Source organism: Parasteatoda tepidariorum, chromosome 2, assembly GCF_982258835.1.
Source record: "Parasteatoda tepidariorum strain Cologne lab strain chromosome 2, Ptep-v5.0, whole genome shotgun sequence".
Taxonomy (NCBI): Eukaryota; Metazoa; Arthropoda; class Arachnida; order Araneae; family Theridiidae; genus Parasteatoda; species Parasteatoda tepidariorum.
This window is the reverse complement of record NC_141756.1, coordinates 41,749,528-41,763,055: the sequence shown is the minus strand read 5'-3', so window position 1 is coordinate 41,763,055 and position 13,528 is coordinate 41,749,528. Positions and strand designations below refer to the sequence as shown.

General features: G+C 31.9%; 1 protein-coding gene across 1 annotated transcript in view; it reads left to right on the top strand.

Moving 5' to 3' along the window:
* LOC107442483 (diuretic hormone receptor) overlaps positions 1-13,528 on the top strand; it is a 167,894-nt gene that overhangs the window by 135,567 nt on the left and 18,799 nt on the right. Inside the window, exons 5-6 of the mRNA XM_087157248.1 lie at positions 420-520; positions 2,457-2,577. Coding sequence (XP_087013374.1) covers positions 420-520; positions 2,457-2,577 — 222 coding nt within the window. The remainder of the gene's footprint in view (positions 1-419; positions 521-2,456; positions 2,578-13,528) is intronic.

Here is a 13,528-nt window from a genome sequence, read left to right as displayed (position 1 = left end):
ACAAGAGAGCACTATAAGGGTGAAATCAGATTTTTCCAGGTTACGGCTATTTTGCATGTGAGGGAGAGGAGCTTAGAATCTACTGAAAAATCCGTATGTTTATTCAGAGATGTGTCTGATTTCGTAACTTTAAATATCTTTTGCGCTTACTTAAAATGATAATTTTGAATTACTGCATCTTAGTAGTATTAGCGTACGTAAAAATCTAATCATTGAACAATAAGTTATTAAAATGTTCCGTTTCTATTCGGTAGCACTATTAATCTTATAATCATAGACTAGTTTAAAGGGTTCTCTGTCATTGCACGAGTGCAAATAAACTTCCAAAAATATTGTGAAAAAAATTTCTAAAACTTGATTTTCTTTCTTTTTTTTAAAAGAATTTGTCTTTATAAAATATCATATTTTTGCTCTTTCAGGTTTTATGGGATATAAAAGAAGCAGGCACAATTTATTACGTAGGATATGGAATGTCCCTTCTGGCTCTAACAGCTGCTCTTTCAATTTTTTTGCATTTTAAGTAAGTGTTTTTGTTACTCAAAAACTTTTTAGTGCATTTTATGAATAGTTAAAATTTATTGCTTTCATTTTATACTGCAAAGAGAGTCACGCATTATTCATAAAAGTGAAGAAATCTTTTCTGATTCCGCATCAATTTCCAATATTTACTTTTATGTATGACTACAACAAAAATGCTCCAGGTTAAATTAATGTATGTAAATCCATTCATCAATAATAAAGAACTTCATTCATCATAATAAACATTTTTTGACATTTATAACATCAATTTTGTTTCGAAAATGATGGGAATCACATTTACCAATATAATGATATAAATCCTACATTTTAAAGGAAATATATAACGTTTGAAACAATATAGAAAAGTAAAATACTTTTCATATAACAAGAGTAACTTAGCCCATTCATGCCCAAATCGCAATATATCAATGATATTCTGTATTATTCTTGCACAAATTTCAAATATATATTTTTATGTATGACTGCAAAAAAAATTTAGAGATTAAAATAATATAAGCAACCCTTCATAAATAACATGCTCCTTTATCATGTTTGAATATGCAATTTTGGACATTTATAGCATTAGAAATGTTTTGGTATCGTGTTTACGAAAGTAAGAATTATATAGAAACTTATGGTTTAGTGCAATTTTCAGTTTTAAGTATAAAATCAACTAGTTGTCACTTTTTGCTAATATACTACCACACGGAGAAAAGAAATTCCAGTAATACCGTTCTGCATGGTAATAAATAAAAATAATTTTAAAAAAAACAATAATTATGGTATTAAAAACCAAAATATTATATATTTAAACCAATCATTTAGTAATTTTTCCGTTCATATGGGAATAGTTTACCGGAAATTTTGATTTTCAAAATTATAGTTTTTATTGCTACACATTTAGTTAAAAATATCAATCTAAAAAATAAATGGTTTTCATGCCATGCTGTAAAGTATCTTGATAATATTACTAAATATAATCACATGTTATAAAATCATATTTTATTGTTAAGTGTACCAAAATAATTACCATATCGCCTCGATAATAATACTGACCTTTTTGGTGTTCCCATATAACCAGAAACACGGTACATTTTACCATATTTCTGAAGTTTTAGCCATACTTTTTTTCTCAGTGTAATTAGAGACAAATATTTTTAAAAAAAATCACTTCGCAAGTGTATCACTCATTAGTAAAGAATAATATTAAAAACTTCTCATTCAATTATTTAAAACTAAAAATTTCCAAATCAATTTTGACTTCGACCCTGTACTGATATGCCAATTCCTTTTTTAGTACAGGAAGAGTATACACCGAAGAGACATTACATTATGACCACCCTCTATCTATAACAATGGGCTCGCCCAGGTTTTCATGGTTTCTCGCCCAGGAACAATGTTTTCATGGGGCACATTAGGACCCATAATCCTCATAGAACAATCCCTGACGTCTGCAAGCTACTTGAACATAGTTGCAAACCAGGTTCATGGCAACAGTTCACCCATTCATGGCAACAGTTTTTCCTGCTGGGGATGGTGTTTACCAACAGGATAATGCACCATGTCATAAGGGTCGAATCGTCGAGGAACATTCCAGTGACTTTCAAGTCATGTCTTGGCCCCCAAATTCACCTGACCTTAATCCAATAGAGCATTTGTGGTCCTACTTGGAAAACTAAATTCGTGCTGCCACGCTACCCCCTCGCAATGTGAGGGAATTGCAGATCCAGTTGGTGAGCGCTTGGTACCAGATACCTCAGACTACCTATCAGCACCTTGTGCAATCAATGCCATGACGGGTGCTAGCAGTTTTGAGGGCTAAAGGTGGTCCTACATGTTATTAGCAGGGTGGTCATAATGTAATGGCTCTTCGGAGTATTTTGCTAACTTGTGGGGAAAAAGAGAACGCTAAAGCTTTTAAAAACGATACTTTTCAGAAATCTTCGCTGCTTACGAAATAATATCCACACGAATCTTTTGGCTACTTATTTTTTCTTGGATCTCACTTGGATCATCACAGCTACTTTACAATCATGGCCAACTGCAGAAGGTACAAAGGTACGTGTTTTCTTCTTTTCTCATTTTTAGATCAATATATTTTACCACTTTAAAAGTGGCCAGTTATGTGAAGCAACAAAAAATTTTTGATACGTGGAATGCACAGCGTTCAAAAAATAAACTGACCACCCTAAGTAACTTTTGATCTAATGATCGGATCTTCATGATTTAGAACTCAATCTTAATGGTTCGAGAGGATTACCTCTAGTGCCGATGACATTTTAATAATGAAATTGGACATAAAAACGCACTTTCTTTGAATAAACTTACCTTTTTTATGACAGATTCGGATTTCAGTCCCCCGAAATATAAGGGATAACCGCAATCAGGAAAATATGATCTCAATAGTTTGGTCAGGAGAGCGATCCAAAGTTTTGTCCCCTTAATACTAATTTCAAATTTAACATTATTAAAAGTATCTACGAGATAATTAAAAGTATCTCGAAAACTTTTTAAACGAATTCAAAACAGTTTGCACACAACTAATTATAAAATTAGAGGATAATTCCTTACAAAATATAAATGTTAGTAAGAACTGTTGTTGTTTTATATAATATTAGTCAAAAGAAAATTTGAATATTAGGATATACAATTTTTTATATCATTTTAAAGAATATAATTTTGCAAGGCAAAATACAAAATCTGAGATAAATCCTGAAAAATCTAATTTATTTTTAAAATTGATAAGATTGAGTGATAATATTGAGGAACAAGATTGAAAGTGAAGATCCAATCATTGCATCAATAGTTATTCAGTGTGGTCGTTTTTTATTTTGCGTACTTTACATACTTTAAGTATTTGCATCGGCATTCAAGGAATAAATTACACGCTATGATTTATTCTCGCAATCTGAATTATTTTCTGTATTTAATGAGTTGGATATTAAATAAATTATGAAACAATAGTTTATAATTTCTGTACAGATTTTTCAACACAATTTATTTCAAAGCCATTTATTTCAATACAATTTATTTCAAAATTATTTATTTCAATGCAATTTATTTCAAAACTATTATCAATACAATTTATGATGAAACAATTTATTTCCATTCAATTTCCTTTCAATTTTCTAGATGCACAACTCTCTTCCAAACAAAGAATCATATGGCATGCCAAGCATTTTTTACAGTTTATTCAATACAATTATAGTATATTATTGATAATGCACAGTACACGGCACTATATATAACACTTAAAATTATTTATGCCATACATTACCGCCATATTCGAAATCGAATTTGCAATATAACATTTACAGCATATTTTTTCATTGCATTCAGTACAGTTGCAATATTCATTACGTTTCCATTATAAACTATACGATTAGCGAAACGTTATTTATGCAGAACAATGTACAGTGAGCAAAAAAAATAAGCGGACCACCCTGAATAACTTTTGATCTAATAAACGGATTTCCACGCTTCAGAATTCAATCTTAATGGTTCGAGGGGGTGACCACAAATACACTAATCAATTTGTGCAGACCATATTTTAAGTTACAAAATAAGACACGAAAACGCACTTTCTCTGAATAAACATACCTTTTTTCAACGGATTCTAATTTTACAAATAAATTATTCATTTGAGTTAGTAAAATGGTATCGAAATATGTAAAAATTCCCAAAGTTTTTCTAAATTACAGAGAGAAAAAAGCTACTTATTTCATTATCTTTATAATTTTTTTAATACTGTACAGTAGAATTAACAGAAATTATCAATACTTTCATTTTACTCTCATCTTTGGAAAAAAATCTTTCGGCAAAATAGAAAGTGTGTATTTAACCAAGAAATGTGTACTTAAATTTGATCCACTGATATTATTTGCAAAATACTTCACGAGCACGAAGAAGACATCTAAATTTCTTTATTCTTTTCCATAAATCAGATCATAGGAACTATCAAAGGTTTTTTTTTCCATTTTTACTTAAACCTAAAACACTGTCAATCATTATCATATTTCGTTTCTTCAATCTATCCTATCATAACTCTTTAAGGCAATTTTTACCGAAATTTTATTTCCTACATTTTATGAAATATTGGTCATTTTTCTTTGGGAAGTAGCTCACTTTTATAAAATGTGTGAAAGAAAAACCATATGAAAGAAAGCACTTTCCTCGATTTTGTTGCTTAATTTTAAATTTTAAAAAAAATCTGCAATACTTAGCGATGTAAAAGCAACATTTGAAAAAACCCACAAGAGAATTATGTAAACAGGTTGGTACCGTTCCGGTAAAACCATTTACTTCACAGAAAAATATTGCAATTTAAATGCGGATGCCTGTTCTTTTAAGCAGATAAATACTGTTAATTTCTTTAAAAAAAAATTCTGCTATTTTATTTTATTTTATAACAGTCGTTGAACAGCCGACACAATTTTATGGGTTTACGACTACTAATGTTCAACTCCGTAACCTTGAAATTTTGAACCCAATTCAGAAGACAAAGGAACTCCTGGGTTCAGTATTGGAAGAAATTTTACCTTAGTTTAGGACTTTTTGATTGAGCTAAACCGCATTCGCGTTACATGGAGAGGAAGACCACGAGAACCTTCCACGGTTAGCCTGACGTCAAGGGGACTCTAACCCATGATCCGTCTACCACTGAGGATATTTCACGTCAGCACTGTGGTCGGTGCAAGCCGGATGCGGAATTCGTATCGACTGGGATTCGAACCCGGTTCGCTTCAGAGGAAGGCAAACGGTCTATCCCCTGAGCCATCGCGGCTCAAGATCTGCTATTTAAACGCAAAAAAAAAAACTCTGCAAAATAACTATGGCTTCATTGTGATCGGAGCGAGCCAAAAGCAAAATTCGCATGACCAATTAATGCCGGGACTCGAACTCCGCTCAGCTCATTGGAAGACCAACGCTTTTGCCTCCTGAGCCACAGCATCTCTAGTGTTTAGTTATAAGGAAACATCTTAAACAGTCTTTATCTTAAAAGTCTTATTGAAGCGATATTTACTGTGAAAACTTAGCAATTATAGTCACCCACCCTTATAAAAATGCTTGAAAAATTTAACTTATCGAAAAAATTATATCTAAAATCAGATATTTATCAGGTAGCTAATCAATTTGACAGTAAAGCTGAATCACAATTTTAGTTATGCGATGTTTGAAACCATAAAATAAGTACTGCAAAGTAAGAATTATAAAATGGTAAATAATTATAAAGGGATCTGTAAAAAATATACAAGTTATCTTACGGTAAGTTAAACTGCATGGCTAAAACTACAATTTGAAATGACAGTTTTAATCCATTTATGATTAAAGTAAAAAACAGAGAGAAACAATTTTGTGAAAAACAGCTTTAAACCATCAAATATACGGAGAAAGTCTGATAAAAAGACGGAAAAAAATTTGCGGCTCGTGACTAACGATTAAAAAAAGAAAAATCTGTTTTTATCTTTAAACAATTTTTTTCTGTAATAATTATGTTTTGTTCCGTAGAATTTACAATTATTTTTGCAGTGTAGTGCTTAATAGTTAGCTTTAAAACGAGTTTATTTCAAAATAAATAAAAAAAATATGCATCACATATTATTTCCTTGCCTTTAAATATACACTATCTGGCCATTAATGACCGGACACCCCTCATTTCGTATACATGAGGTGCTAGTATCAAGTCAGTAGGGCGTAGGGCCGCCACGAGCCCGAATCACAGCTTTAACCCTTCTGGGAAGGCTATCCACTAGGTGTTGGTACTCGGCAGCAGATATTACCTGACATTCCTCCTGTAACATGGCGAAGAGTTGAGTGGTGGTTTTGGGGCATTGTGGTCTGGCCATCAACCGGCGCTCCAACTCATCCCAGAGATGCTCAATTGGATTGATGTCGGGACTTTGGGATGGCCAGTCAAGCTCTTGCACCCCCATTTCATCAAACCAGTCCGTGATGGCATGTGCTTTATGAATGGCAGCTTTATCGTGTTGAAACACAAACGGGACATTACCGAACTGTTGCCACAGGGTAGGAAGCGCCAAATTGTCCAGGATGTCTCTATACCCTTCTGCGTTCAGGATTCCACGCACTAACACCAAGGGTCCAAGGCCAAACCATGAGAAACAGGACCACGCCATAATTCCTCCACCGCCGAACTTCACAGTGGGGACAATGCACTCCGGTAGGTACCGTTCTCCGGGCATTCGCCAGGTCCACACCCGTCCATCAGAGTGCCACAGCGTGTAGCGTCACTCATCACTCCACATAACGCTTTTCCATTGCTCTACTGTCACTGGCGACGTGCTCTGCACCACTGAAATCGGTGGTGGGCGCTTGATGGAGAGATATTTGGCTTATGTGCTGCTGCTCGTCCATGGAATCCTTGTGCAAACAGCTCCCGACGAATGGTACGCGTACTGGCAACACTGCCAGATGCAGCCCGGAAGTTGGCAGCGCCAGTGTCCAACGACATTTGTCGGTTTGCCTTCACTACACGTCGAAGAGATCGTCGATCCCTGTCGGACATTACTTTTGGGCTTGCTGGGTCGGGACTGCGGTTTTATCACTCCCTCTCGTTCCCATTTCAACACGACGTCACCAACTGTTGAACTATCTGAAACTTGTCGGAGATGGCACGTATGGAATGACCAAATCGGTGGGCGCCTATGATCATGCCCCTTTCCGCCTCATTTAGCTCTCTCCGTCCACTCATTTTCACTGTTAACGCTCGTATGGCCGTCGCCTGCTTGCGAATGGTCTTTCCCCCACCACAGGTTCCGTATTTATTCCGCCAGGACGAGTCCACCTGCCGTTCAAGGGGTGTCCAGTCATTAATGGCTAGATAGTGTATATGTATACAAAACTTGAGCTTAAATGAAAAGTGTCAATAGGAGTATTTTTCTTATCAAATAAAGTTTCTAAAATTCTGTTTAAATTTTATCAGGATTTAATGATTTTTTTAAGAAACCGTGCATGAAAATTTACATTTGGTTGAAATAAAAAAGATTAATAATCATACTTAATTAACAAATTCTCTGTTATAGCATTATTTCAGTTCAAATATTTCATGATTATATATCTATACACAAAATGCATAGTTTTCCTATGACATAATAAATTTTTATAATATTTTAAACTTTAGATCACCTTGAATTTTGAGCCTAATAGGAAATAAAATTATAGATTAAGTATTTATAAGTTTAATTATGTTTGTGCCCAGGAATAAGTGGATTGTCAAAATTCACGAAATTTTCTCTGTGGCGCAACAGTTTAATGGAAAATCGCTCTGAACGAACATTTCATGCTTTTAAATTACTAACCCCGTTAGTTAAAAGATGCGAAGTTCTGCTTTGTACTTCGAATGAATTAACATTGTTTATTTGAAAATAAAAACTAAAATAATGAATATGAATGTATGAGTAGGGGAGAGTGGGGTCAATTGTAACAGGGTACGATTGTAACAGAGCGAAAATTTCGAGTGTCGGGTTCTAGATTTGGTTCCTAGGTGGCGCACAAGGTCTGTTTAATAAATCTACATGTACACCCCTGCTGGCAACCATGATTATGTACTTTTGAAAGAGTTACATCACAAAAGATATTTTCACGCTACGTAAGAACTTTTTTTGGTATTAGAATATTATATTGTAACAAATTAATTTTGTTTAAACAAATAAAAATTATTAACCGAATATGTAAGTGGACACCTTAATTAACTTTTCAAAAAAAAAGATTAGTTTTGTTAATTAACTAGCATTGTTTTTAACAAATGAAGCTGAAATGGCGCCTTGGGAACGATTGTAACAATAAGTAAAGGAACGATTGTAACAGCTGAAAATAAATAATCTTATGTTTACAAACCATTACTTAACTCTTTAAGAACCACCAATAGTTTCCTATATCATTTATATTATGTTGCATGTGCATTATTTTATTTGTCACCTTTCAGAGCATTAATTAAAATTTTTAACCCCTTAAAGTTAAAAGTTTAAACCTCTGCTCATTATTATTTTTACTCCTAAAATATCACTACTATTTTGATCAATAAAAAATATATCACAACTATGATAATATGTATAATTAACTATGTTTTCGTTGAATTTACGAGCTGTTACAATTGACCCCGTAAGTGGGGACAATTGTAACAAGTGCACGACTGTCAAAAATTGTTAATAACTAATATAATAACATTTAAAATAAGGTATTTATTTTTTTTCTAGTAGAGGATAGTCTACTTTACTCCTCTGTAAATTAATACTAATAATATATTGGATCTTTTGTTAGTTAAAAATAGTTAAGTAAAAAATGTTACAATTGACCCCACTCTCCCCTACTCTTTCACCACTGGGACTCGAATACAGAAATTGCTGATGAACGAGTGGGTAACTGAAAGCATATGTTATCAAAACAGAGCTGACAGAAATTCTTCGAGCTGAATTCGAAATGCTGTTTCATGTTACAATTCACAATGCTTTGAAAAAAACGAAGAAAAAGAAAGATTGTCTTTTTAGTTGCGAAATTTATGTTTTGCTAGTGGAGTTGTATCATAAATTTTGAAAAAAAATTATTTAAAAAAAAACTCACGTCTTATTTTGTTTAGTTGTGACACTGCAAAACTAAAGCCCCGAACAATCCAATCATGCAGAATAAAAAAAAATTGTATGAAAAAAAAATATATGGCAGAACTTTGAAAATACACTATGACATACTAAGTGGAAAAGTAGGTTAGACATATACTTAAGAGTTCCGAAGTGAAATAACTGTCAAAAGTAACGGAAATAACTCGAATATTACTAAACAGACAAGAATGAGATGGGTTAATAAAAAGTTTAAAATAGTGAAAATGGATGGTGTTTTCTACACTAGGGAACGCTGCAAGCTGGATACCGAGTAAATTTCCGGGTTACTGCTTCCGTTGTATTTTAAAGCCATTTGGCATCATTGTGTTTTTAGATTCTTGCAAACGTGGTATTTGATTAGTTATTACTTGTGTTTACAATGCTGACAATACTTGTGTTTACAATGCTAAAAGTGTTAACTCTAACGTAAGATGGTAAACAGCTTTCAACAAGAACAAACAGTAATAAACAAATGGAAAGAAGCCAAATCAGGACTGCCAAAAAGCGAGTTATTCAAAATTTAGCAACCATGTCACCTTTTTCAACAGTATATTTATAGATAACTAAAACAAATTTTCATTTTAAACTCCCCAGAATTACCTAATAACTTTAATATCTTACGAAATACGGTAGATTTTAGCTCAGAAATTATCGAATTTACTTCTTTTGATGAAAACAAAATTATCCGTTTGAAAACATCGCCTATCAGAATAACATGTAGTAAGCAGCTGCAAACTTCTTAACCGGAACTAGAGCAGGTGCCGAGCTCGAGATTGTTATTGTTTACATTTATATTGAAAACACCATCCATAGCTTTTTATCTACACAGATAATCATCATCATCATTATAGTTGGCCAGACATCCCAATGTGGACCAATGCCTTCCTCTGAAGATTTCCCCATAACGATTTCCAAATTATCTTCGATCTCCAATTCTTTTCATTAATTGCAAGAAAATCAGACTCAAACGAGTCAGCCCATCTCAATCGCGACCTTCCCAACTTTCCTGTTCCAGTGGGTCTAAAAAGCAATATCTTTTTCATAGTATTGCCATCACTCTTTCGAATCATATGGGCCATCCAATTCATTCCATTTATTTTTATGTATTTAATAACATCAGGTTGTTTTTTAAATCTTGTACAATTCTAAGTTAAATCTCCTTCTCCAGTTATTGCTTTCATTTGCACCACCAAGTATACTCCACAAAATCTTTCTCTCAAATATTGCCATACAATTTTTCTCCAGTTTTGTCATTGTCCGAGTGCAGATAATCGCCTCTTTTAAATTAACAAAAAAAATCCTAGCAATTAAATTTACTACTGCATACTAATTTTCTTCAATAAACTAAACTTCATTTTATTCATACTAATCACAGTAAAGCTGATCCTGAACTAAACTTCCTTTTATTATTCATTCCAGTCACAGTAAAATTCATCCAAATGTATCTCACATAAAAATTAAAACTTCAACTTGTTTTTATTGTTTGGAAGGAACTAATAAATTTTCAAATCACATTCTCTTTGATATTGAAATGAAAACTACATTAAATTAAACTTGCAAACTAACTACTCACATTAATTTCAATAACATATAAACTGACGTTTCAAAGGTCGACAAATCCTGTTCCTAAATTAGTGTTAGCTAATTATGATAATAAATCAAACTAAGATAATTATTTTAGAACGCCTTTTCATGCATCCTAATTATTTTAACTCAAATGAGTTGGAATGCACACAGAGCTATTTACAATTGAAAGCTTACGGGCACACCATCAAAGTTCAAATGAGGTTTCGTATTCACTGGACATGTAATAAAATACATAGTATTATACTTTTCAATTCGGTAGCCAAATGTTAATTAAAATATTGTAGTATTCACTTTGACTATGGTTTTATTACTGCCATTTTCTAATACTGAAACATTAAACCAATTTTGTAAACTCCGGAAGAAATATGTCAAAAAGTCTTTTCAGATTTTACATAAATCGGAAAACTTCAGGAAATGGTTAATTGTTAAAAAAGAAATTTGATGAAATATATATTTCATTGGCTAATTTAATATAGCTGTTCATAACAAGCGGCCGCAGGATTTAGCACTGAGCCAAGTTATTTGGAAAATCACAAGCATTTTTTTCTATTTTTCCTATCAAGAGTTCTCCAATGTGGGTTTAGATGCGTATTTCACGCAACGTATCGAATTAATCGACTTTGTAAATTAGTAGTTAAATTTGTTAGTTTTTTTTTATGCAGTGAAGAAAGGTTTAACACTTCCAAACAATTGCTTGAGTAAAACAATTTGCATCTTAATGTAGAATAAGATCTAAAAATGCAAGCTTTGCTTGGGATGAGCATTTAGATGTTATTTCCAGATTATCCTGTGATTTTCTGGAGTCATTTCCAGACATTCCTTCATTTCTTGTCACCAGTAGAAATAAAAACTGCAACATGAATTTCATACACTCTGTAAAATTGTGAAAACAAAACAAAAAGTTTAACTGATTTCAATTCATTTTTAGTTTTTTTTTTCTCCAGAAAACTCAACCTAAGTAATATGTAAATAGCATAAAAGTTGAAAATAAAATGAAATAACGTTTCTTTTTTTATGCTGTAAAGAAATGTCTAACATTTCTATACAGTTGCTTGAGTAAAAGAATTTGCATCTCACTACAGAATAGGACCTAATAATACGAATTTTGCTTGAGATTAGCATTTGGATTTTATTTCCAGATTATCTTGTAGCTTTATGGAGTCATTTCCAGACATTCCCTCGTTTCTTTTCACCAATAAAGATAAAAATTGAGACATGAATTTCATACACGCTATAAAATTGTGAATACAAAAAAAAGTGTAAACTAAATTCAATTCACTTTTTACTATTTTTTTTTTAATATACTCAGCCTAACTAACCAGTAAATAGTGTAAAAAGTTGAAAATAAAGGGAAATAATGTTTTTTGGTTAAGTTTTCAATCAGTAATTCCAGAGTGTTTACTTCAAAATCTGTATAATAAAATCGTGGCAATTTATAAATGTAATATCAGCTTTAAAGTCCATTTTATTTCAAAAATCAATTCAGGCTCGAATTATTCAATGTGGTTTTTATTAATTTAATTTTTTTGAGGAGGAGGGTAACACTGAGTCTAAAACCTTTCTATGCTACAGCTGTTTATGCATCTTTTGACTATTTAGAAACTATATCTTAAACACTCATCTTTAGGATAATGAAAAAATATATTGTAATCATACATCTTTAGGCTAGTTAGATAATATATATTAATTAAACATTTTTAGGCTAGTTACAATATACATCTTAACCACACATATTTTGGCCAATTAGGAAGTATATCCTAATTACATATCTTTAGGCTTCAAAAACTGTAATTAAAAAATGTGAAATAATCCTAGAGTAAGAAAGGACTACTGTGAATAAATTTATTTAATGCTTCAGCAAATTCAGTATTATTGAGTAATTCTTTGTACTTTTTCGAATCAAACTACTATCATATAGACAGATTATAAATAGTAATAAGCCTAAGAAGTATCAGGCATATTAAAATACATATTTTTAATATAAATACACTTTTCTAATTAGCCTAGTGCATTACAAAATGTTGGTAACATTTGTAGCTATCTGGATTGCTCAGTTAGCTAACGAAGTATTTACAGAAATTGTATGAATCAGCCGTTAATAGAAATAAAGCAAATTTTAACTTTAAATATACTGGCCCATTTTTGTATTCCCGTAAATTAGTCTAGCATTGGATGATATCTTGGTCAGGTTTAGCTTTATTTTATTTTTTAGTTTTTTTTATTGCGAAAAGTTCTTTTACTTGTTTTTACTAGTGTATTATGACCGATTTAACTTTGAATTTAAAATTCCAAGTTGCATATTATTTCACTAACTCAATCAATTAAAAAAATTTATTTTTGAGATAAAATGTGAAAAAAATCCTATTGAAAAGCAAATTGTGAAGAATGGGTTTATTTTAAAAAAATTTCGAAACAGAAATTTTGAAAGAAAAAGTAAAACCCATCAATGTTTAAGCACAATTCTACATTAAAGGGCATTGACTTTAAAATTTAAAAAAAAACTGCCTATAAACGAAATTAACAACTAACATTTTTAAGCTTCTCGTGTAAAATCACCGCAAGATATTTAAAAAAAAGCATTATATTTTCTCTAGTCCATTAAGTTTTACTATTATTGAAGAAGCTTAGGAAACTACATTTTTTATTCCCGCATTTAATTTTTAGTTAATAGCAAGAAATGCCATTAAACACGCGTTAAAACCTTTAATTCTTGCAAAAGTTTGACGAGATTTCGAGACTGTAAGATTCAATGATTAAATCATCAAATTCGAAAAGCCATTAACTTACCTTAATAAGCTTTAAATTAT